At 37.0% G+C, this 27,011-nt stretch overlaps 1 protein-coding gene across 7 annotated transcripts in view; it reads right to left on the bottom strand.

The window, feature by feature from the left end:
- Diaph2 (diaphanous related formin 2) overlaps window positions 1-27,011 on the bottom strand; it is an 875,814-nt gene that overhangs the window by 201,224 nt on the left and 647,579 nt on the right. For all 7 annotated transcript variants that reach the window (XM_063245551.1, XM_063245550.1, XM_063245546.1 and 4 more), the window contains one exon: window positions 9,515-9,650. In XM_063245551.1, coding sequence (XP_063101621.1) covers window positions 9,515-9,650 — 136 coding nt within the window. The remainder of the gene's footprint in view (window positions 1-9,514; window positions 9,651-27,011) is intronic.

Here is a 27,011-nt window from a genome sequence, read left to right as displayed (position 1 = left end):
CCTCATAAACCATACCAAAGTTTAGTAAAATAGGTTCGGTTAACCACTCTGTCCAGAGACATACACCTTTCATTTTCAATTGTTTTCAAATAAAAAGAGAAAAATCCCCCTTTCAAGTTGCATTGTTTAAATGCACCTATAGCTATTCCTGTCTAGCAAAGGCTAGGCAAGCTCTCCCTAATGACGCATTTCAGAAAAGGTTAAATTCGCAAAAGAAAGCAAGTGCAAAAGGTTTTTGACAAAAGAGGACTAGAGGGAACACATTTTCCTTTCACAGAAATATTGTTTTAGAAAATCAGGCAAGATAGCAACTCAACTAGGATGTGTAAGATACTGGTGAGATAAACAGGGAATTTGGAAAATTTCACCTTTGAACAGAACTGCATAAAATTACTAGCTTAGAAATTAGGCAAGGATTTTATTTCATAAGTGACAAATCAACCAGGTATGGTGCTGCATGTTTGTAACCTCAACACTCTAGCAAGTTGAGGCAGGAGGATCACAAATTGAAGACCAGCCTGGTGAACTTAGCAAGATTGTCTCAAAATTTAAAAAAATTAATAGACAAATCAATTCTAGTCCTCCCTGCAGAAAAAAGGACTAAGCAGCAGAACAAAATAATGTATTCTGACTTATAGATTTCAGCACATTGTAACTCAGCATAGCATACTGAGAATGGAATTGTTTTAGATCACAGAACCACACAAGTCTGAAAAGAACCTTTTGGATCTGGTCTGATCCTCAACAAGTATCTAAGTACTACCCTGTTTAATGATGCTTCAAATAATTACTAGGAAACCATGTTCAGGGCTCACCAAATAGCTAAGGCTAAATCAAATTCAGTAGTTCTAAAATATCTACTGTCACAAAGAGAGGATTTTTAAAAATGCACATTTAAATTACTTTCCATACTGGTTCAAACAAATAAAAGTATTATGCCATCCATAGTTAAATGTACATCTAAAAGGATAATTACTTTTTGATTCCCAAATGAATATTATCTTCTCAGCTATTATAAAACATCATGTAAAACCTACAGTTGATTTATATGACAGATATTCTAAGTTTAGGTTTTAATATTTTTCTAATATCATATAATAAAGGAATAACTACTTTTTTATACTAGGACATGTTTTCTTTTCCTCTAACTAGTCAAGATACTTTCTAGATGGTCCATGTGTAACAGTTATAACTGAGGACTATTCAAAAAGAATAAACAATAAAGTTTTCAAGATAAATAAATATATATAATGCAAAAAATATAAAATATTTTTATTTACTAAACGTATCCCTAATGTAAGTGCACATATACACACATATAAATGTGAGATCACAAGCAGAAAAAATCATTATTTCTTATGCAAGACACTCACAAAGAGAGAAAGAAAAGCTAATACTTACCAATTTTGTAAGTAGGTCAATGGTGCTGAGTTTTAAGACTATGATTGAGGTGTATAGCACCTGCTCACTACATGGTGGACACTCAATAAATACTTGTAGATTAAATAAAAATGACTCAAAGGTTTTCATTCATACTAATCCTTTTGCACATTTAGTGCAACAATAGATTTGTCCTTATTCTAAAGCAGCCCAGGGGCTATGGGATTCAGTGTAAGTGGAACAAATACAATTAAAAAAAATTATTAGAGATTCAGTTGGGTTCAGTGGAGTTTGTTGGTTCTATGAATCTGTTAGGCATAGTTACTGACATGAATCTAAATGCATTTTACTGAGAACAAAGCCAAATAAATTGCTATGTTAGTATTTAACAGCTGTTATTTATTTGAGATTTTTCTATAATAAGAATAAAATATTAAAAAATAGAACTAAGGCATGTTTCTAATAAATGATTAGGTCACCTACAAGGTGTTTTGGTCATTTTTTATGTAGTCTATTTTATTGTTTTCACCCAACTCCTCAATTATTTGCATGGTTTCAGCCTAGCACAGCTGCATAAGGCACACATAGCTGCTAGCACATACTGCAGAGAAAAGCCAAATTTATAAGTACCAGCATTACTCATCTTCTGCAGACAACTGATGCAATCTTGCTAAATGCTCAATGTACTGAAAACAGCTCTTAAGAATTTTTGAAAATGTGAATTTTTGTATTTAGGATGTAAGAACTCTTTATGAGACTTAAGCAAATTACTTTTCCTGTTTAACATATTTATTTTTGTCTTCCTATTTGAAAAGAATACTTTTAGTTTGAGATGTAGAGATTTGTTTTACTCCTAAGACAAATAGAATGAGTGTTTAGAGCTTATTTCCAATGAACTGATGACAAAAATGTAATTATTTTAGTAGGAGGTCAGAAAACATTACTGGTGATAAGTAGCTAAAATAGGCTAGAGGAAAAAATAACTGGAAGTTTCAATTAATCAAAAATGTATTCTGGAAATAGTATAGATTAAGTATACTCTCGGACACCAATGTATGCTGATCACTGATGCTCTGAATGTCCAGGAACTATAACAAAATCCTAATCATCTACCAGTAAACACATAATGTGTGCTGGTACTATGTTCAAAATTATATGTAAGTACCCACACTTTCACCTATGTAAAATATAAAGCCAGAAATACTGTAAGGAGCTGGCTTGTACTACATACATCAAGATTATATTTAAAAAAAAATGAAAACAAAAACAAAACAAAACTGTTTTGAGGCTGTAAGGAGTGTTATACATTAAAAGATGATAAAGACTGAATCACAAATGGCCTTTTACATAATCATAAAATCAGATTAATCAAAACAATTCTTCCCCTAGGCTATTCAAGGTTTTATTATAATGATTACACATCAATAGTTTCACTGGACAGAGTCACTCAGATAACTATTATCACTAAACGATATCAACATTAAATACTTACTAAATGCTAACCATATGCTAGGCAAGTACCCAAGATGTTTGCCTGTATCCTCTCACTTTGCTCTTCCCTGCCTTGTATATGAGAAAGTTGAAGATCAGAGAGATTAGATGAATTGTTTTAGAATATACTGTGTAGGGGGGAGGGGTAGGATTTGAATTCAGTTTGTCTCGTTCCAAGGAAAAGTGAGTTGAATTCATTTTAATCATAAGTTAAACCAATTATGAGCGAGATATCAGATGATATGGCACTGGGAGTCAACAGATTCGCAGAGCAGATTGTGACTTAACCATTTAAGGACTGTTACACTCCTCATTGTAGCTCACTGTATCAAGCCAGTGTTTGAACTTACAAATTCAACAACTGGTTACTGAATGGATAACAACATGGCATGATGTTGCCTTAAAATGGACCTGAAAATATCTCACTAAAAATTACAGTCCCCAGTTCATGCTAAATACCTTAGTGCGCTAATAAAATTTTGAATCTGTGCCAACTTTAACTGACTAGAAGTTTTATTTGAAAAAATAAATCTGAAATCTCCAGAGAAAACAAACCTATAAAACAAAGAAAAAAAACCTTTGGTTTTGAATGAACACAGATTTCTTGAAATGTTTGCTAATATAAGAAGTAAGGTAATTTAAATAAACCAAGTACAGTCCAATACTCTACATAGCTAAGACCTTACTTTTCTTCTAGGTCCAAGCATATACTTTTAAACAAGTATAACAAACTTATTTAGTTTTATATTAGCATCTATTAACTTCATTAGCATTTGTAAAATATGCTAGAATGCTGGTACGTATTATCAGACGGGCTTAAATACTTCTTGGATCAATTATATAATTTGTGGGATTTTGAATCTATAATTTTGGTCATAATAATTTTATGTCTATATATGATACTAGGAAACAGTTTTGATGTATTAAGTGAAATGAATTTATTCACTTATAAGATGCAATTATTTTAAATCTTGGAAAATAGAGAAAAACAAAATTGCTATCAACTGTTGCTGAGAGAATTTAAATGTTCAGGTCTATGCCTCAAAATTTGCTAATCTCCACAAACAATGACTGAGGAAGCTCTTTTTTTTTTTTTTTTTCCATCAGACTAGAACGGAAGTAGGTAATTGTGATTTCCATACAATCTTATAAACAGGAACAAAATTGTTCCTGATTAAATAATATTTGCAAGGAATCATACTTGCAGTTTGCAATTTCAAAACATACATTTTTATGTTGTAATTTTTTACTATAGTTAATTTAGTGACTTCCATAAGCATGAAAAGAGATTTATTTACAAATGTTTGGCTAACATTCTTTCTACCTACAGAATTAATTAGTCTTTTACTGGTCCCTAAATTCATTATAATCTACAATAATATAACCAAAGTTTGGAAATTTTAGATTATATCAAGTAGTGTGAATAGTTTGTATACAGTATGCACACATTTCAGAACCTTTACTGGTTTAGCATAATTTTTGATGCATTTAAATTTAAATTAGCATTCTCCATTTTATATTTAAATAAATGGTGCATTATTGTACATGTTATAACTATAATTATTTGGAAATGGTACAGTAAATGTTGATTGCATTAATGACATAAACTAATATGCCAAAACGCATAAATACATTATTGTCTACTGGTAAAACTGCTGTTCTAAGAAAAAAAAAAAAGAAGAAATCTTTTGTTTCTCAGTTAATCTCTTGCCTGCAACTTCCACTACCATTTATCTTTCTGTTGTTCTGCAAAATTTTTCATTCTCTTACCACCTTCTTAAACTGCTACAGGTTTAAACTCCTTTGAAGAGATTTAGGTATGAGTTAACTCTTCTTCCTTCACCTTTCCTTGTTCTTTTCCAGCTACATTTTCCTTGCAGTCACCTCTATTTTCTTGTGCTTTTGGCTTCCTACCTCAGTAACCCTGAAACTGATTCCTCCAACAACCTTTGCTGTCCAAAGACTCATCAGACTGCAACTTCCCTGTATCATTTGGAAGGTTCTTTACAGTCTGACTCTATCCTACTTTTATGACATTTTTTCCAAATTAAATTCTCCTCTAATAATAATGACAATAGAAAACATTCAGACTATTTAACTATTAGAAACTGGCAATAGCCAAAAGACATTAATATATAATTGATAAAGACACTAGCATATAAATAACACCAGCCTCTGGCATTTTCATGTTTATCTCATTGAGCCCTCACAGTAACAAAGTATGTATTAATATCATTCCATTTCATAGATGAGGAAATTCAGGTACAGAAATATGCAATACCTTGTCAGAGATTTTATGGCTAGTACACTGTGGAGCAGGCTTTGAATTTAAGACTCATCAACTTGGTTCAATTTATTTCCCCTAGGCCATTAAACCTAGCCTACCTAAGGCCTGCCACCTCACAGCTCATGTGCACTATTATTAACTCTTTTTTATATGAATAGTTTTGTGTCTATCCAACCAAATATTCCCTCCCCATCTTTTAGCTCAAGTATATCTGATATATCCAGAGACTATACTTAGCCTTTTCTAGGAAATTTGATGTCATTTCAGCAGACTAGTTGATTTTTTTTCTTTAAACAGTTCTAAAGACCAATCTCTATATTAGTATACAGTTTACACTGTGCTGTTTCAGCTTGATTTAATCTTTTTGACAAAACTGAAAACTCCTTAAGGGTAGAGATTATTTTTTGAGCTTTTTCTAAATTCTGCAATCAACATAAAATGTCTAACCAGAACTAGCAGCAACTACATTCTAGGCACTTGCTATATAATGTCTTTAATGATCGTATTGAATTTTCATTAAAACTATAGTAGGTAAATATCATTATCCTCTAATTCAGATGAGGAAACTGAGGCATGAAGAGATAAAGGAAGAGAATCAGGTCATAAAGCTAGGTGGCATAGCTAACATGGCTTTTTACTTTTTAAACACAATAATTTTTAATCATGCTCACAAAATGACTGTCTCTTTAACACATAATCATTCTATTTTCTCTCATGTAATTAAAAAATAGTTTCTTATCATGGCTTTTGCCTTCTGATCTCCAATTCTTTCAAAATTGAACTTTGGGAAATGGGAGGTTTTAAGATTTAACTTGAAAGACATAATTCATTTAGCTGTGTGATTTTGGTTATATCTTTACTTAATTCTGAGCTCACTTGATCACAACTAGATTAGAGAAATAATCTTTTGTGTTTGCTTTCTTCTATTATTCTTCTGAATAATTAAATTATAAAATAATTCTCCTTGATAAGTATATATACTTTTGAATGCCAGATAAATACATCTTACTAGTAATACCTAATAGCTATATGCAATCACAGAAAGTTTTGAAAACTTGTTTGTCATTTTGCTAAAATGACATGAAATAAAAACTATAGAAAGGATACCTGAACTTTTTTGTGGTTAACACATTTAAATTTATTTTCTTAACTATATATATTTATAGGGTTTAGTGTGATTATCCAATACAGGTATATTGTAAGCAATGATCAAATAAGGTTAATTAGTATTTATATATCTTTAAAGGATTTTAAATTGATTAATGAATAATAACTATACATATTTCTGGAGTACAGTGTGATATTATCACATATGTATATAATGCAAGAATATGTAATTTCCAATGTGACTTACTTTACCTAAGGAACTTTTTTCATTTAATACTTGGTTATATTTGCTTCCCTAGTTACATATGCATGAAATTCCCTAAATTCTATAAACATATCCTGCAATGGCAATCAAAAATTCTGTATTATCTGTGTTTTAGCAGAAAGGAAGATCATGACATTTTCATCAGACATATTTAAAGTTCTCTAAGTCATTTTCTGACTATATCTCAATTCAGATCTTCCACAGGCTCTCACATCTCATGGATTTACACATTATACGTCTCCACTATGCTTCCTCCAGTTCTGAAAATGCCTGGAATTATAATTTTCACCTAGTCAACAATATCTTCCATAAGTCACTGAGAAACTAACACAGGGTTTTATCTTGACATTCATCTCTATTCTTCTTCTTCATTTTTTGGCATCCTTTTATTTTCGTCATTCAAATCACACATTTCTAATCTTAGAGGGATTCCTTTATGAAATATATTTAAAGTACTAATACACATAGAGTATAGAGCAATATTACAATAAATAATATATATTTGCAACACATAGGCCACAAATCAAGAAGCTAACATTGATGTTTACCAATTTATTGATCTGTAAATAAAGCCATGACAACAATGAATAAAATACATTAAAATATGTCTTTCATGTTGAAATCACTCAGCTGAGCACATGCACAAAAACATATTTGGATATTTATCATGTGAAAATACAATATTATAGAGAACTAAAATATGTCTTCCTTCTTTTTTTTCCTATTATGGCTGTATTTTAGGGAAATAGGGAAAGGTTCATAAAAATTTAAGTGGGAGTAGGAATTGGTGTAGTGTGGGAGAAACATTATGTTCTTGGCACAAAACTGGATGGATTCAATCTCTAACTGCATGCTCTTTTTACTGTTTATACCAGATGTTTTTAAACTGTAAAATGGGGACTGTAAGATCATTACAAGGGACATGCAAAACCAAAACCATTTTTATAATAATTATTATTATTTTTTGATTTTTAAGTCTCAAGTTTTTATAAGTATACTGCAGAGTTTTATAGAAGCTGTTATGTATGAAGTTATATTAAATTAAATGAAAAAACAGGAATAGGAATTAAAGTGTTTTAAATTTAGCCAGACTGAAGAGACTTGTAACACTAATTTGTGCCCTTCTCATTGACTGTTGTTTGTTTTTTAAAAAAATACTGAGTTCTCTCAGAGGGAACTTGAATACATGGCTTATTGTTCGTTTTTCTTAACCTTACAGTTACCTCTTCTAACCTCATTGTCACTGCGTCAGTTCAGGCCTTTATTACCTCTTGTCAGGACATGATACTATCTTCAGAACATGTACTGTCTTGGGTCATACCCATTCCAATCCTTCTTTTTTACTGCTACTATAAAAATAATGTTTTGGGCAAACCTGAGTATAGTAAGTTCTAGTTTGTAAACATTCACTACTGGAGAAATAAACTAAAGTAAATTTCAGATTTGTGGTATTTTTGGTTTTTGTTTATTTAGTTGGTTTTTTTGAGACAAGATCTCACTATGTATTTCCAGAATGGCCTTCAACTCACAGCAATCGTCCTGCCTCAGCCTCCCCACCAGTGAGATTACAGCAAAGCACCACCATGCCCAGCTTAAACTAGCAAATTTCTGAAAATTTTTATATATTTTGCAAATATGAAGCATAAATTTAATGGTATAGATAGATATTAGTTCAGATTAGCCATTAGGCAACATATTACAGAATACATGATAGTGATTAAATAATTTACTATAATTTAAAACGCACTAATTAATGGTTACCTTTGTCATAAACTGCCTAGATTTGAATGTTGACTCTAATTTTTACTAGCTTTATGATCTTGGGCAAGTTACTTAACTTCGCTGTGTCTTAGCTTCCTCATTTTTAAATGAGGTAGTAGTACTTTTGTAATGGGATTTACCAGGACTAAATGATTTAGAAATGTAAAAATCCTAAAATACTTCTTGGTACATAGTAAATGCTATGGAACAGCTGTTATTTCTGAGAGTGGCAAGGATGAGTGTAAAGTTTCTATACCAGATTAGTGGGATTTTATCTTAGTGTAGATACTGATTTGTGTGATCTTGGGCAAGTTCTTAATTTCTTTGTCTCAATTTCTTATTTATAAAATGAGTTAATAATAGTATTACCTCATATAGATGTAAGAATTGACTTAAAACATATAAAAATAGCGCTTGGCATATGATCAATTTTTTTAATATGATCAATATTATAAAGTTTTCAGTGATAAATGGTCCAATATTTAACCATTCTATTTTGTATCTTATTAAAATTTTGTTTCATTTTTAAATTTTCTAAGCCTTCAGTGGGAAGGACTATAATTTTTGTCTTCTAAAATTTTCAAAATGCAGGTACCTGGGAACCAATTACTTTCTTCTTTAGCTTCTCTTCTTCAGAAGCGAAACCAAACCAAAAATTCTATTTATTTATAATATACGATCACCCTTGCTAACCTAGAAAACAGTATACTTTATACTAAAGTAGATGTACTAGCATTTTAGACTTAAACTTATAGCTGAACAAGATTCTGTGCTATTTTGTCAACTTGTAATAGTGCTGACAATTTCTATTATAACTTAAAATGCTCAAGTCCCCAAGACTGTAGTTACTGCACTGTCAACAGATATATGCCTTACAAAGCAAAATTAAGGTGTAAACCTCATCACTCGATACTAGTTTTTCACTTTTCACTTCCTTCTTCCTTTACTTCTAATTCAGAACATAATATACTATGATTAAGTAAATGAGAAAAAAATGATTTCAATACTATAACACCTTACATTGCTTATCAAAACTCCTGAATGCTAAGTGCAGGATGACAAAAAAATTGTAAGAAATAGCATCAAGAGAAATCTGATACAAATATGTAATGATATTGTGAATTTTTTACAAAAGATATTACTCACTTCATAATATACAAATAAATAAGTGAACTTGTTTTCTATTTTATGCACCTCTCAAAAAGTAAAAAATACTTTCATACCTTTGTGTATATCAATGAGTTGCTTCTTTTTCTTCTGACGTTCCAACTTCTCTTGTTCAGCTTTCTCTTTTGCAAGTTTTGCCCTCCTAGTCTTCTCTTCCATTTCTCTTCTCTTATTATTTTCTTTCACTGCCTCCTATAGATATAAACAAAATTAAACAATTATTTAAGTTTTTAAAATTATATAAATATTCAGAAATGAGACGTTATCATAGTAGTCTCAAAGTACATACAAATATTTTAAAAGAGAAATAATTAATTTTTAAAACATCTCAAGAATTAGAAATAACTCAGTCTTCAATAGCTGTGACCTGGAGTGCCAGAAAATTGTAGGCATCATTGTACAAATTTAACAATAAAAATATTTTTGTTGAAATATTAAATAATTTTAATACACAAGAAATGCTTAATATGGTCCAGCAAGTATTTTATCACTTTTTGTATTTTATCTGTTACCTGCAAATAGAGCTTTAAAAACTATGTCATAAGATTTCCATGAAGAACAGATACAATTAGAACATAAATACACATTATAAGTGCTTAGAACAAAGCCTAATACAACATAGTCAAGAAAATGTAGTCTTATGATGATGGTGATAGTGGTTGTAGTGCTAGTAGTAATGAATGCATCTAATGATGTAAGCCACAAAATAATCAGTAGCGTTATCACAGAAAAAAGACCTGCAAGTAAATTATCTGAGATCTTTATTACATGAGATCTTTATAAATGCTGATATACATTTCAAGCTATTGTTACATGAGATCTTTATAAATGCTGACATACATTTCAAGCTACTGTTTGTTTTATTTTGTAAAGGTTATCTGTGGGACACCTGATGAATGAGTACACTCCAGCAGATGGTATTAGAGAAAACTGCCATAAAGTGATTAGCTAGAAAAATAGTATTAACTTCCTTGGAGTTCAGAGAAGTCACCAATACAGAGATTTATCAAATAAAAGTTCCTTCCATCAAGTGTTTTATTTTATTTCTTATTATATTGATTAGACATGCTTCATGGCAAGTGCAAACCATTTCCCAAAAGTTATTTTGTTCCAGAAACTCTACAGAAAGAGACTCAATAAAAAGAATGCTCTACTAGGCTTTGCCTATAGGAATCTATATTATGATATATTTTTCTTCATGTTAAAGGACACACTAGTTAAAATAGCTCAGATAACATTTCCAAAAATCTTCTGACTTGCAAGAACTGATTTCCACTTACAACATCTGAATGATTTTACCATTATTGGTACTTCCTCCTATTAACCTTATTAGATTAATACCCCCAGGAATTAATAGGCTAAGAACACAAAACCATCTAGCTACTATAGACAAAGATAAAGATGACTTAAAATAAACTGAAACAAGCTGGACATGGTGGCATACACTTTATAAGCCCAGCACTCTGAGAGGTTGAAGCAAGAGGGTTCAGAGTTGGTGAACAGCTGGACGACTTAATGACTTATTCAGATCTTGACTCAAAACAAAAAAGGCTGGCGATCGGGGTATATGCTATATTAGTTACTTTTCTCATTGCTGGCACAGAATACCTGATGCCCAAAATTAAAGGACAAAAGCTTTATTTATCTCAGTTTTTAGAAGTTACAGCCCATAATCGGTTGGCTCCAAGGCAGCATGGCATCACAGAGAACAGTTCATGGCAGGAAGAAGGGGGGAAAGCAAAAAGGGACCTAACAGTATCTATCTGGGCTAACAGGCCAGGGATTTAGCTCAGTAGCGTGTCTCACTGGCAAGCACAAGGTCACAAGTTCAATCTCTGGTACCCAAAAACCAAAACAAAACAAACATATCTGGGCTACTTAGGGCTGGTAGCATTCACACTCTTAATCCTACTGTTCTTGATCCTAGCATTCCCCCACAGATCAATGCCAGCATCTCATACCCTAGATCCAGACACTTTTGAAAAAGCCCTACCTATAATTGCATGAGGCTTTGTGGGGACATCTAGACACTGTTCTAAGGTTTTGACTTTAATCCTCAGTAAAGAGGAGGTAAGGGAAACTGAAACAACAGAATTATTAATTTTAGAGTAGCTTCTCAACCTCAGCATACTGTCATTTGGGGATAGATAATTCATTTTGTGGAGGCTCTCCTATGACATTGTGGGATATTCAGCAATATCCTTGGCTTCTATCTACTACATACCAGAAGTAACTCACACAGTGTGATGACAAAAATATCTCCAGAGATTACCAAATGTTACATAAAGGGCAAAGTTGTCCAGTTTGAGAAATGCTAAGTTGAGGCAGTTTCAGAAGAATAATCACACACACACACACACACACACACACACACACACACACACACGAATTATACATTTCTTACTCTGCTGAACCAAGTTTCCTTTTACAGATGTGGACATGGAGTGCCTAAGGATTTTAAATATCTGCCTAAGGTTTACATTTACATAATTCCAAGTGTGGAAAGAAAACACTTATCTTCTCATTCCTAGTTTATTCTTCAAAGAAAAAATATAGATGTGACAACAAAGCCTAAAGCAAACAAAGAAAAAATAAGGCTTCATCAAAACGAAAAACTTGTGTTGGTAAAATTATGCTGTCAAGAAAGTGTAGACAAACAAATTCAATGAAAAAAAAAGTTTGAAAGTCATATATCTGAATAAGAATACAAAAACAACATCAACAACTCAATGGGAAGACCATAACCCAATTAAAATGTACAAAGGGATTTGAGAAGATACTTTTCCAAATAAGATATGATGTGGCTAATTAGCATATAGAAGGGCAGTCAACATCACTAGTCCTTAGGAAAATGCAAATCAAAATCTTACTTCTGAAACTAGGGGTATAGCTCCCTGGTAAAGTACTTATCCAGCATGTATAAACCACTTGGTTCAATCCCTAGCACTATAACAAATGGAAAAAAAAAAAGTGAAAACTACACTGAGGTACCACTTCCTATCTGTTGGGATGGCTATGATGGTTAAAAAACATTAAAAATGGAGGATGTAGAGAAATTAGAACTATGTGTTTTGCCAATGTGAATGTAAAATGATGGCCTTTTTGACAAACTATATGAAAATCCTTCAAATTGTTAAACATGAAGTTACTATATGAAACAATTCCATTCCTAAAAATACACTCATGAAAAAAGAAAATATATGTTCATACAAAAACTTGTATAAGAATATTTATAGTAGTACTACACTATAGTAGTCAATAAATAGATACAACCATCATGTGATAAATATATAAAAATAGTATAGTCTTTTAGAAATAAAGTTATTAGGAAAAGGGGGAGGAAAGGGAAGGGACATTGGGGAGGACAGTAATCTAAATGTTATAATTCTAGAAAGCTGAGGCAGAAAGGATTGCAAGTTCAAGCCCATCTGGGTAATTTAGTGACCGTAGCAAGAACCTGTCTCAAAATAAAAAATAAAAAAAAAAGGCTAGAGGTGTAGCTCAGTGTGAAGGACTTGGGTTCACTACCCAGTATAGAAAAAAGAAGAGGAGGCGGCGGCAGAGGAGAAATAAAAAAGAAGTTACACACTTGTACCAACATACCATAATGAATCTCATTATTGCCAGGCATGGTAGCACTCTAGAACTCTCGGAGGCTGAGTCAAAAGGATTGGAAGTTTGAGCCCAGCGCAGGCAATTTAGGAAGATTTTTGTTTCAAAATAGTAAGAGACAAAAATGGTGGTGTAGGTCAGTGATAAGAGTGCCCCTAAGTTGTATCCTCAGTTTTGAGGAGAAAAAAAACACCTCTCATCATTTTGTACTATTGAGATAGGGACTATGGCTAGGACGATCCTGTCAAACAAGCGGGCAGAATCTGTGAGTCATACAGACCCAGGGTACAGGCACAGAACACAGGATCCAGGATGACTCTGTAGATCCTGAGCACTGTACATGGGACCAATCAGAAAACTTCCATTTAAAATTCTTCATTTATACCTGGTGTGAATTCAACAATTTTTTTTTTTTAAATAGCACAGTTTAAGCCTGGCACCATGCCATTTGAGTGAGTTTATAATAGGCAGCCGAGCTAGTTAGAAATATTATAGGGAGTCAGACAGGGCTAGGCCCTCAAGGAAGCCAGCAGAAAGGACTAAAATGTCTTGTGACCTTGGAGGGTAGGCATACACCTCTCTCTGTGGACCAGAGGCAAAACAAACGCAACTACACCAAGTATAAACATTAGGGATTAGGTATGGGTCACCTTGAGAAGCCAGGAGTCATTATTCTAACCCCCTACAGGAAGAGTCACTAAGAATGCTCAACTGCTACCTAAGTCACTTCCCCATGTGTCCCTGATTTGGTCAATTTTACCTGAACAATTAATCTGATTGGTTGACCACAGTTCTGTCCTTCTTTATGTCCATCTGCCTTGCGAGTTCTCAGTTTTCCCTACCTTAGAGCCAATTCATCTCATGGTTTTATTATATAAAAATCCCTAGAAAAGACGGAATCTTTGGCAACTCACTTGGGAACACCTTCTATCTCTCGCTCAAACAGAAGCTTTCTTTCTCATATAAATATTTCTCCTTTTTATCTCCCTTGTTCCTAAAATTCATTCTTCAACTTTAGAGAACACAAACTCATATTGGACATATAGTACGTTGGGAATTTCATTCCCCTGTATCATGACAACGGTCTTTAAATCTTACTTGAATGAGGAAAAAGCTAATTAAGGAATTTTATACACAAAATAGCCATTTACCTAACCCTCACCATTACTGTGAACTTGTTCACTAGTCCACTTTAACTCTGCAGACTGAATTATTTTCTCCCTTCACTAAATATACATCTCCACAATCTTTTCAATGTGTCTTATCCAATTCTTTGTTCAGGACTCCAAAGACCTGCAAACCCTGGAACCCTGGAACCCATCATATAGAAGAACTACTAATATGCACCAATAAAAAAACCTACAAAACAGAAATATAGTACAGTACATATCTGAAAGGGTTGTTGACCCAGACTGGACACTGTAGCCAGAAAAAGCCTCAGCTGGAATTAGGGAGCTCCTGTCTCCCCTGCCCCTAGAGATTTACCTGTAATCCTATATCCCCTCATACTTCGGAATCTGCCCCTGGCACCAAACGTGTGCCAATGAAATACCTGTGCATCTTTAATGGCCTTAGGGCACTACGCTAAGCTTAAGCTACTTATACGTGTCCACGAGAGAGATCGCCAGACTTCAGTGGCCAGCGTGCCAGTCCTCTATCCGTGTTCTCAGAATAAAGGCCTCTTTTGTTTTATACTTCTCATCTTTTGGAAATATTTTTCATCTTTTGGAAATAATCCTATCATTTGGTGCCGTGACTCGGATCGGCAGGCAATTGACTCTTGGGATACACGCACCCAGTTGGGTCCCCAGCCGATTCACGAACCGGTAACATCCTGGCTTGATTCTGAGCTTTTCCAGCCTCCTCCACTCACCACCAACCAACCAGATTGATTTAAGATGAGCATGCTCCAGAAGACTCGTGGCACTGGGCCGAGCCCCAGTGGACTGGTCTCCCCAGTTTGTGTGGATCTCTAGCATTTTCACGTCCCTAGGACAGCCCTGAGCAGGGTTTTTTTCTGCGCTAGCCTGTGTCCACACTAAAATCTCCCACATTCTTTGGGTTCGTATAGCCCAAAGCAGAGATTTTTGGACCGCCCACACTGAAAAATAACTTGCTTTCCTTAAAAGCCTTGCGCTTTCACTGGCAAAGCTGCTACTGACCTTGAGCAAACTCCACTCATAAATTTCTCAGTGACGACAAGAATATATGAGTTTTGGAACCTTAGCCCCGCCATGTGGCGCCACAGAATCAGTGATGGCTTATTCTTTGGGCCACAGGTTTTTACTTGCCTAAATCAACAATGGGAAATTTACTTCCTCACTGCCAAAAAATGCCATTACAATGCTTAATTTCCAATTTACATACCTTAAAAATTAAAAGTACCATAAAAATTTAATTATTAACTTTTACTGCCATGAAGTTTGGCCTACGTACCCACTCCTCGGCCACCGTTGGCCCAGGGAAGGAACATTCGATGTTTCCATTCTACAAACACTGCATGATTTCTGTCGAGCCAGTGACAGAGTGATAGAGCTACAGTACATAGAAGCATTTTTGGTTCTGAGAACATTCCCGTCTCTCATTAAGTCTTGTGCTCTTGCTGAGATACTTTTAGCTAATACTACCGTACCGCAAACTTTTTTGTCCTGTTCTCCGGTATTTTCCCGGCTGCTGCCTGCTTGCCTACCCCCAAACTCGTTCCTTGCTGTTACCTCCCGCCGGACCGCTCTCCCCTCCCTCTATGCCTGATTCTCTCAGCAGTCCTGGTCCCAATGCATCACAGATACCTCCTGCTATGCTATCGTCTCCCTCTCTGCCTTGCGGGACCCATAACTCTCTCAGCAACTCTAATCACTGTTAGCGCTTCCTCAAAGTCTCCGTTTTCTTGTTCTCCTGAGAATTCTCTATCCCCTACAGCATTCTCACTGCCCGCCCACCATACTAGGTCTCAGTTACTATGTCCTTCCAGCAAGCTGCGTGATTGTTCCAGCTCACGCCGGGAACAGTTGCCAGGTTGCAACTCTCTGCCACGTGGCGGGGTGCCACCATGTTCGGGTAGCTACTATGGCGAAGGGGCGCCACCATGCTCAGAGGGGTCACATGGCAACAGGACACTGCCATGTTCGGTTGGTTACCATGGCGACCGGGTGCCACCATGCTCGTTCCAGTCTTGCAATCAATGCGCGCCCCCTTGTGGCTCCTCTTGTGAACAGCAACAGCTGCCTTGTGGTCCACATGGTGATGGCCCACAACAATCCTCTCGTTTCAAGGCACACAGTGCACTGCCATCTGCCTGTGTTTCCATGTCCCAGGCTGAGCGGTAGCCTCTCTGTAGCTGCTCTTCAGATAATTACTCACACGCGTTTACTGGGCGGACAGCTGCCCAATGGCACTCTCCTCCACATTCTTCTCCTCAGGTTCTGCTGCCACTTCGGGAGCAAGCTAGCCCCAAAGGACTTGTTAATATACATGTGCCATTTTCTCTTTCTGATCTGTCTCAGATTACCCATAAATTAGGCAGGTTCTCTGTTAACCCACAGAATTATATCAGGCAATTTAAATTTATCACCAATTGTTATGATTTACATTTTAAAGACGTTTATGTGATTTTAAATACCACCCTTAGTTCGCAAGAGTGAAATCAGCTGTGGCAACCAGCTCGAGAAGAAGCTGACTGCAGGCATAGGGCAAATACTACTGACAACAACCCTGGGCCTGTAGCTATGCCAGATCAAGATCCTAACTGGAACTATCAAAATGGACAAGGTTCAACAAAATTACATAAGATGATTGAGTGTCTGATTGTGGGCCTTAATAAGATCGCTCACAAACACACTAATTATAACAAGCTTTTAGAACAGGTCCAGGAGGCTAATGAAAACCTGGCTGTGTTTCTAAATCAGCTTTGGGAAACCTTAATTAAATATACTAATGTAAACCCAGACTCTCATGAAGGGATGATTGTTGTTAACTCTTATTTTATTTCATAGTCTGCTCCTGATATTCGTGTACAATTACAAAAGGTTGAACATGGCCCTCAAACTCCACAAGGGGATCTACTTAAATTAGCCTTCCGTATCTTCAACAATAGAGATAAGCTTCAAAAAGAAGAAAACAAGCTTAAAAATTAAAGTTTGCTAAATATCAGTCTGACCTCTTAGCAGTGGCACTCGGAGCTCCCAAGACAAAAAATCCACAACAAGGTGTGGCTGCCCGAGTCCCACCCAGACCATGCTTCAAATGCAGCAAACAAGGACATTGGGCAAAAGACTGCCCTAACCCTGGCATTCCTCCTGGACCCTGCCCATACTGCAACGTTACAGGGCATTGGAAGAGCGATTGTCCTAAACACCAGCGAGAGACTAGGTCATCCTCTATTCCCTCACCCTCACAGGAGACTTGGTCAATGCCAGATTTGTTGCTGACTGACCTGCTTGGACTTGCTGAGGAAGATTGATGGGGCTCGGGGCTCACAGCCCCCACTCTGGTCACCTTGTCGGAGCCCCGAGTCTCACTGGAGGTCTCAGGCAAAATAATATCTCTGCTTGAGGATATGGGGGCACGTTAGTGTACTTCCTGAATTTTCAGGACCGTGTAGTAAGTCTCTGATTTCTGTTGTGGGCATTGACGGCCAGATGAATCAACCTTTGCAGACTGGGCCTGTCCCATGTAGATTACAGACTCTTTTCTTTACCCATAGCTTCCTAGTAATCCCAACATGTCCCACACCCCTTTTAGGTAGAGACCTTCTTCAAAAGCTTAATCTTTCCTTCACTTTCTCTCTCCCCACAGCCCTAATCCTCCAAACAGCCTCACAATGCATTGCAAAGCCATTCCCCCCTCTTCCTCCTTTTCTGACCCCATGGTTTGGGACACATCCAGTCCCACTCTGGCTACACATGCCACACCTGTTTTAATCCATCTCAAGGATCCCTCAATTTTTCCCTGCGTTTCACAATACCCCATAGCTCCCCAACATTTAAGGGGACTTAAACCCATAATTAAGCAGCTTTTAGACAATGGTTTTCTTAAACCTACCCACTCACCCCACAATGCTCCCATTCTCCCAGTACTCAAGCCTGATGGGTCCTATTGACTGGTACAGGACCTTAGGGTAATTAACAGTGCTGTTACCCCAACTTATTCAGTGGTGCCAAATCCTTATACCATGCTCTCTCATATCCCTCCCTCCACTACTCACTTTGCAGTTATAGATCTTAAAGATGCTTTCTTCACTATCCCCCTACACCCTGATTGCCAGAACCTCTTTGCGTTTACATGGACTGACCCAGACACTCTCAGGTCTCAACAACTTACTTGGACAGTGCTCCCCCAGGGGTTCAGGGATAGTCCCCACTTCTTTAGTCAGGCTCTTGCTACTGACCTCACAGAACTTGATCTCAAACCTAGTGTTCTTCTTCACTAGGGTTCCCCGAGTGTTCAATACATAGATGACCTCCTATTATGTTCTCCACCCCATATGTTAGCCATATACTACTCAGCCAGTCTTCTTAATTTCCTTGCTAGTTGTGGATACAGGGTGTCTCCTGCCAAAGCCCAGATGGCCTCCCCAAAAGTCAAATACCTAGGTCTCGCTTTCACCCCCACCTCTCGCTCCATCACCTCAGATTGTAAGGCAATTCTTCGTGATTTCCAGGTGCCCACAACTAAACGGCAGGTTACATCTTTCCTAGGTTTAGCTAATTTCTTTCATCTCTGGATTCTTAACTTTGCAGCCCTAGCTCAACCCCTCTATAAGGCCACTAAGGGTCCCTTATCAGAACCCCTGGACCCTACTAGGCCCATACATACCTCCTTTCAAAAATTAAAAGAGGCTCTCCTAAAAGCTCCAGCTCTTACCCTTCCCGATCCCACCCAACCTTTCATCTTATATACTACTTGTCAGGGCCACAACGCTATAAGTGTACTAGGACACAAAAAGGGACCTTCTTTTCAAGCAGTAGCCTACTTGTCAAAACAGTTAGATCACACAGTAAAAGGATGGGCTCCTTGTTTCCAAGCTCTTGCAGCTGCAGCCCTCCTGACAAAGGAAGCTAAAAAGTTTACATTAGGACAATCTATTACAGGACACTCACCTCATCACCTATGTGACCTTATCTCACATAAGGTGCTCCCTTCTCGCCTTCAACAGGTACACTTAGCTCTCTCTCAAGACCCTTGCATCTCTATTGCAACTAGTGGTCCTGTTAATATAGCCACCTTACTTCCCACCTTAGACGGCCATCCTCACCATGACTATATAGAGTTTTTACAGATGACTCCCACTCCTTTCCCTCACATCAGTAGCACACCTCTCTCCTAGGCCTTTGACACATGGTTCATAGATGGCAGTTCAACAAACATAGACAACCATAAGAAGGCAGGATACTCAATAGTTAACCAGTTAAAAGTTATAGAGACAAATCCACTGCCACCTGGAACCTCTTCCCAGAAGGCAGAATTTATTGCCCTTACAAGGGCCCTTACACTAGCAAAAGACAAGATTATAAATATATACACTGACTGAAAGTATACATTTAGCATTTTACACTCTCATACCTCTATCTGGCAAGAACGGGGTTTTATTTCCACTCAGGGAACCCCCATCATTAATGCTCCCCTTATCCTTAAACTTCTAGAGGCAGCCCAGCTTCCAAAGCAGGCAGCAGTTATTCAATGCAGAGGACACCAAAACTCTACAGATCCTATTGCTCAAGGCAATACCTTTGCAGATTCACAAGCCAAGTTAGCTGCACAAGGGCCCGGCCCTTCTCATCTTCTCCCATTAGTCCCAAACAGGCAGCCCAATTATTCACCAGAGCAGTTACAGTTACTTCATAAACCAGGTTACACACAAAACACTCAGGGATGGATTTTTCAGGGATCAAAACTTGTTCTCCCACATCAACAGGCCTCAGACATCATCACTGACTTACACAACTGTTTTCATGTAGGATCACAGGCCCTATACAAACTCTTAGCCCCAATAGTCACACACCCTTCTCTAAAAGCTATCATTCTTAAGATTACTCACGGCTGTGATCTCTGTGTCAGGACTTCTCCTCAGGGACATATGGCACCCCCTTCCTTTCCTACCCATCAGTTTCAAGGACAAACTCCTGGTCAGGACTGGCAGATAGATTTTACACACATGCCCCACCACAAGACTCTCAAATATCTTCTCACCTTTGTTTGTTTGTCCCTTTTCAGGATGGATAGAAGCCTTTCCCACAACCAGGGAAACTGCTGATGTAGTTACCAAAATCATATTACAAGAAATCATTCCAAGGTTTGGTCTACCTCAGAGCATTCAGTCAGATAATGGTCCCGCCTTTATTTCTCAGATCACTCAACAGGTATCCTCAAGCTTACACATCACCTGGCACCTACACATCCCATACCATCTGCAATCCTCAGGAAAAGTAGAAAAGGCAAATGGCCTCATAAAGACACACCTTACAAAACTCACTTTAGAACTACACCAACCTTGGCCTCAACTTTTGCCCTTAGCCTTAGCCATGCTCAGGGCGCTTCCCCGGGCTCCTACTTTCTTAAGTCCTTTTGAACTTATGTACGGCAGGCCATTCTTGCTCCACAATCTTCCTGCTCCCCAAAATCTCCCTCCCCTGGCTGACTATGTCCCAGTCCTCTCCTTCCTCTGACACCTGTTGCGACAACATGCTGATCTCTGCCTTCCACAACCCTCTGGAAATGCCAAACCAGATCCTCCCATATCCCCAGAAGATTTAATTTATCTCAAATGTTCTAAATCCACAGGGCTACAACCAAGATGGAGAGGCCCCTATCTGGTCTACTTGACTACCCCTACAGCGGTCAAAGTTGCTGGACTCCCATCCTGGTTTCACTTCACTCAGGCTAAGAGGTGCCTTCCCAGCCCTAAATCTGATCATTCTGCGTGGTCATCTCATTTTCTGCCGCCTACCTGTCTCCATCTCACGAAGGCCTCACAGCCACAGTTAACAGGCTAAGTCATGTTTTGTTATCCAATTTGGTTCCTAATCTCTTACGTTCTATTAATGATCATTTTTACAGCAGGACTCTTGACAGTCTTTCCTAGAGATTCCCACATCATGCATAAGATCATCTTCATAATGTTCTATGTGATAACTGTCGTGGTTCTTTCTATCCTCAGCTGTCTGGTTAAATGTGGCATCCCTGAAAGCCTAAGCCCTTACCTTCCCTATACTGATACAGCCACCGTCTCTCCTACTCCCTCTATTTTTTCCAGCTCAACTCCTAGACCGGAGACAAGTTTTACACACCTACCCTCCTAACTTTTATGCTTTCAGATGGGGGAGTAATCACCTCTCATAATTTCACTCCTTCTAACCTCACATTTATTTTTCAGAATTCTACCTCACCATGATAATGATCCTACCTCAACATCATCCTGATAAAATAACATGTCTAAATCAAAGGCATCTTTCCTTCTACCTCACCTGGGTCCTTAAATATGACAGTGCCATGTGTCCTCATAACATCATGTCTCTTTGTTTTTCAAGTCTGACATGTACATTCACCAGTGAAGTTGTCCTGGCTAAAACATCTGGCATCAGTGTCTACCTGGGCATCAACTGTCATCCTGTCAACTCCCCTAGGCTCCAGTACAGCGTCCCCTGCCAGTAGGAAATAGTTAAAGAGAAAAATCTTCACCCCTTTTCATAATAATCGTAAGATGGGATATGAAAGGGTTGTTGACCCAGACTGGACACTGTAGCCAGAAAAAGCCTCAGCCGGAATTAGGGAGCTCCTGTCTCCCCTGCCCCTAGAGATTTACCTGTAACCCTATATCCCCCCACCCTTCAGAATCTGCCCTGGCGCCAAACGTGTGCCAATGAAATACCTGTGCATCTCTAATGGCCTTAGGGCACTGCCCTAAACTTAGGCTACTTATATTCCCCCACACCACGTGTCCGCGAGAGAGATCACCAGACTTCAGCGGCCGGCGTGCCAGTCCTCTCTCAGTGTTCTCAAAATAAAGGCCTCTTTTGTTTTATACTTCTCATCTTTTGGAAATATTTTTTATCTTTTGGAAATAATCCTATCAATATCCATACAACTGAATATTATTTAACTACAAAAGTAATGGGACTCATCATATAGAAGAACTACTAATATGCACCAACAAACAAACCTACAAAACAAAAATATAGTGCAGTACATATCCATAAAATTGAACATTATTTAACCACAAAAATAATGGGGTACAGACACATGCTAAAACATGGGTGAATCTCAAAAACACGCTAATCAAAATATACCCAACACAAATGATCAAAATATTATATGATTCCAGTTATGTGGAATATCCTGAATAGCCAAATCCATAGAGACAGAAAGTATATTAGTGGTTGTGAGGTGGTGGAAAAGTAAGGAAATGGGAAATAATTGTGAACAAATATGGGACTTCTTTTTGAGGGGATCATGAAAATTTTGGGAACCAGTGGCACAAACTTTTCTATTTTAATATATTCATATCTTACAAACTATGACATATGTTGTAGTCAGGGGTTGTGAGGAGAACAATTAGAATCAGGATACAGAATTTATAACACTATTTTACGATGGTCACCCAGAGTAAAACATAAGAAAGTGCAGGAAATCTGTCCACAACACTGAAGACTCAGACTATTCAGCCGAGGGCCCGGGTCCCACAGCAATGTTCTGCATGAATCCAGATGAAAACCTACAGCCCATGACAATGCCTCGCATGAGTGCAGCTAGAGTTCCAGAGCCCACAAGAGGGACTCATGGCAGTCTGTTTTACAGATCCATGCTGGGAAGGCCCAAAGATCAGCGATGGAAGTTGGAAATTCTATGCCATCAGCCTGAAGGAGCTGTGCTGGTAGGCTGAGGGTTCTACACTGGAGCCAAGATGTCACACTCATAATAAAGACCAGGGTTGTCCTGAAAAGCACCACAGCCATGCTCAGTGACATGGAGGCCCTGAGCTCTTCCAATGATAAGAATAGTCGAGTACACACCAGAAAGCCATCATGACAAGTTTGTCCTGGAGATTAAGCAGCACACATCTTCCCCTCTGGAGCTAAGAAGGGATGCTCAATGTAAGGACCATAGCTTTTCTAGGAGAAGCAACAGCTCAAAACACCAACACTTAGAGAAACCCACACGCTACTCTTCTCCACTTCTCTATTTATGCTAGCAACTTTCCTCAGGTGGAACATCTACACTGAGCACCATGCTGATTTACTTCAGCTGGTGTTAAGCTGACCATCAGTTTTTAATCCATAACATATATACAAGGCAAATTTTATGCCATGCAAATTATACTTCAAGAAAAATTAATAACATTTAAAAATAGATGGGCTTCTTGATATGGAAATATTTGAAGCTAGAGTATATGAAGTTTTATCCAAATATTTCAAGGAAAAAGACAGACACTATGGTAACTACTATTAAGTTGGGTTATATGGTGGTGAAGTACTAGGTTGCTGAAACAGTCATGCTTTGACCTCTATTGTTATATTGTTATGTCCTGTTTTATCTCAATCTCCCCCTTATTCTTTAAAAAAAATTATTCAGTTATTTCTTATGTTTGTCTTAATTAAGGGGAAAAATTTTAAAAATTAGGATATATAATAGTAACTCTTTTTGATTTCCTATTAACTTGTTTTGAAGTCTTGTAATACTCCCACGATCTTGTTTTGACTGATTAGACTCTGTTCCATTCTATATGATAGCATCAAGTTTGAAGACATAGGCAACTACTTTGAAGACAATAAGATTCACTAAGATACCCATTCTGGTTTGACTATTGTCTTCTTTGGAAGTCCTGTAATGTTTACAATGCCTAAGTTTTATTGCTCTTGTTCTCTACTGTTTTGTCCAACTTTATAATATCTAATGAGATAGACAATTCTTTTTAAGGAAACAAGAGGCATTGTTGATAACCTTGTACTCTGTTCTACACCATGTGCTATGTCTATCCTTGGTTTTGACTGACAGCTTTATTTTGCCATATTTGACTGTATTCTCTCCCCCCGCCAAAAAAGTAATAAGAACTAAGGAGTAATAAAATCCAAAATGTGTAAATTTTGTTGTAAAAAAGAGAGGGGAAAAAAAAAGAGCTCTAACGGATATAATAGCAAGTGTGTTTAGGGGTGTTAAATAGCTGACTATATCAATGTTTTTGGATCATTGAACACAACTGTTTGCAGTCTCCCTGTTTGAATGTCCACTTTGTATTCTTTGATACTGTGATTTGAGCAACTATTTTCAAGATGATAATATGTAATCTATTAACAGGTGATTTCTTACTGTTATGTTTTTTTTTTGTAGTTCTGTATTATGTGTACCCTTACACCGCTTTGTTTTGTTTTGTGTTTTTCTCTTTTTCCTCTTAAAAATAGATGGGTGAGAGAAGCAGAACTCAAATAAAATTATAACACGAGAAGGAGCATGTGAAAAGGCAACATATATTTAGACCCTGAAACTAATTAGCTGAAGGTCCTTAGTTGTTCGTGACCACAAATTCACAATGGGTAGTTTTACATCCCTAAGGTATGAATGGAGGCTTGCAATTATTGGTATCACCATTTTGAGATTTCCCATTATCTCATCAGGAGTGGGCCATCCTTTCCCACCTAGTAAGTTTGAGACTAAAACTACTAAGATTAAGAGTTCTAAGACTGAGGACTCTCCAAGGCAAGATCTTCATAAGCTTAAACTCATCATCACACTCTGAGTCAGTGGATAATGCTCAATCAATAAATACTGAGGTTCTGGTAGCCCCATGGCCTTTTGCTCCTCATTCTCATTCTCTCTCTCTCTCTCTCTCTCTCTCTCTCTCTCTCTCTCTCTTTCTCTCTCTGCCCTCCCCCCTTTTGCCTTGGGCCCCTAAACTGGACAGGAGATTGAGGCTCACTGAAGGGGTCTTTTATACTTAGTAAACAACAAAATAAGGCAAGCAATAGAGGACAGAAAGAAGGTTAACACCTCTGTCTGTTTTTACTAGTCAAATGTCTGATGTACTAAACAATCAGTAAAATCTCCATGGATGCTTATATCAACCTAATGAGTTGTTTTAGTTATGGGCTTCTGTCAGTAGGGGTCCTCACTATGGAGTTTTATTTTATTTTTTCTGAGACGTTTTCTCTGTACTTGAGGCTGATCTTCAACTCACTACTGTGTATCCCCAGCTGTCCTGGAACTCACAGCAACCCTGCCTCAGCCTCCAGAGTGCTGAGATTTCAGGCATGTGCAACCATGCCTCGCTAGAAGTTTATTAGGATGGAAAAATACCTGATAACTTGTATATTTATTTCTTATATCTCCCATAAAAAAAAATCCTAAATTCTTAGTTCCTAAATCAATAGTATCTTTTTATATGCAAGAGTTGACAAGTGTCTGGCAGCCCCCTGGAAATTTCTCTATTTTGGTAAAATTGGCTCAGGTTTTAGATTGTTTATTTTACATATAATTTTGCAGAACCAGCTCTTCTATTCATTTGATTCGTTATAGTTCTAGTTGCAGGCTCAATTTCATTGATTTTCTTCATAATTTTCTTCCTTGTCCTAGACTTGGATTTGGATTTTTCTTGTTTCTCTAGGATCTTGAGATGCTTCATTAGGTTATTTATTTGAGCTCCCTCTGTATATCTGATGAGGATATTCAGTGTTCTTTTGAGGGATGAAACATATTCTTATAGACTTAATTCGTATAAAACAAACAAACAAAAAAGCAAGTATTTAAAAGAATAAAAACAATAGAAACAACTTTAAGCTTTAAGGTTCAGTTAAGAAAAAGCCCCTTAAATAACTGCTGTGATTAACAATAGTTTATTACTTGCCCAGTATCACTAAACATTTTAAAACACTAATTCATGACTAACCATCATTCTCAAGTAAGAATCAATCTTTATTTCATAGGATTGAGAATGTGTAGACGTCACTGTTCAGAAAGGTGCTCTGTTAAAAAGTGCTAGTTGAAAAAGTGTTTTGGCAGTTATTTCACACAAGACAAGACATACGTTTATTGCAAAAAGGTCTCATTTCAGTAGCATATAAATCTTCTAAGATTCAGTAAAAAGTACAAAAGGAGCAAAATATAACAGAAAATGTTATATTATTTGGTAGGATTTACTACCAAATGTTACAATTTGGTAGGATTCACTACCAAATATTTGCCAGTCTATTTTTAAATCTCTCACTAAAATCTCTATTGCCTTGTTGAAAAATGTGAATAAATTAAAATCTTATTTCCCTTGCTGTGCATAATTTAAAAATGAGACCTATGGACTAAAAATGTCATAAGCACACACACACAAAGTTAATGTAGGAGGAAATATTAAGACTTCTCATCTTCTTGTTTATTTCAATTAAGCTTCAGGAAACAGAAGAAATTAGTTCAAGTAATTCCACACAGTACAGACGTTAGCCTCATTTATGTCAGATCTACATGAGAAAAGTATCTTCCAATCTTGTTGCACTATTTGGAAACAAAAATGCCATCACTGCCCATCACAACTGTTGTGCTCTAACTAAAACACAGTCATCTTGTTCTATATGTGTTGTTACCCTGGTAACCCTGTGATCTGCCTCAACTTTTGTCCTCATTTGTGAAAGACAACTGTTCTGGAATCAGTCAACCTTGAGTTACCTATATTGTCTCAACCTTTATCCCCCTTTTGTGAAAGACAGTTGTTCCTGGGATTAGCTGACCACAAGTCACCAAATTCCTGTAAATAAGGAACTTGTTGACCACCAGCTGCAAAAATTTCTGCAAGGCAACTGACTAAGTGAGAAACTCTGTCCCGAAATCAAATAGGGAACAAAAAATCTTCCTTACATTTACCCCATCCCACCCCTGCTTTGCGGTTTTTTCCTTTATAAGCTTCCCAAAAATCTAACCTAGTTGCACAGTTTTGCAAATTCCAACACTACTGTGCTACTGGTGCCA

This window comes from Cavia porcellus, unplaced genomic scaffold (assembly GCF_034190915.1).
Source record: "Cavia porcellus strain 051 isolate PalLab524CR breed Dunkin Hartley unplaced genomic scaffold, mCavPor4.1 scaffold_3, whole genome shotgun sequence".
Classification (NCBI taxonomy): Eukaryota; Metazoa; Chordata; class Mammalia; order Rodentia; family Caviidae; genus Cavia; species Cavia porcellus.
Note: the sequence above shows the minus strand (reverse complement) of the source record. Positions and strands in the feature narration are given on the sequence as shown.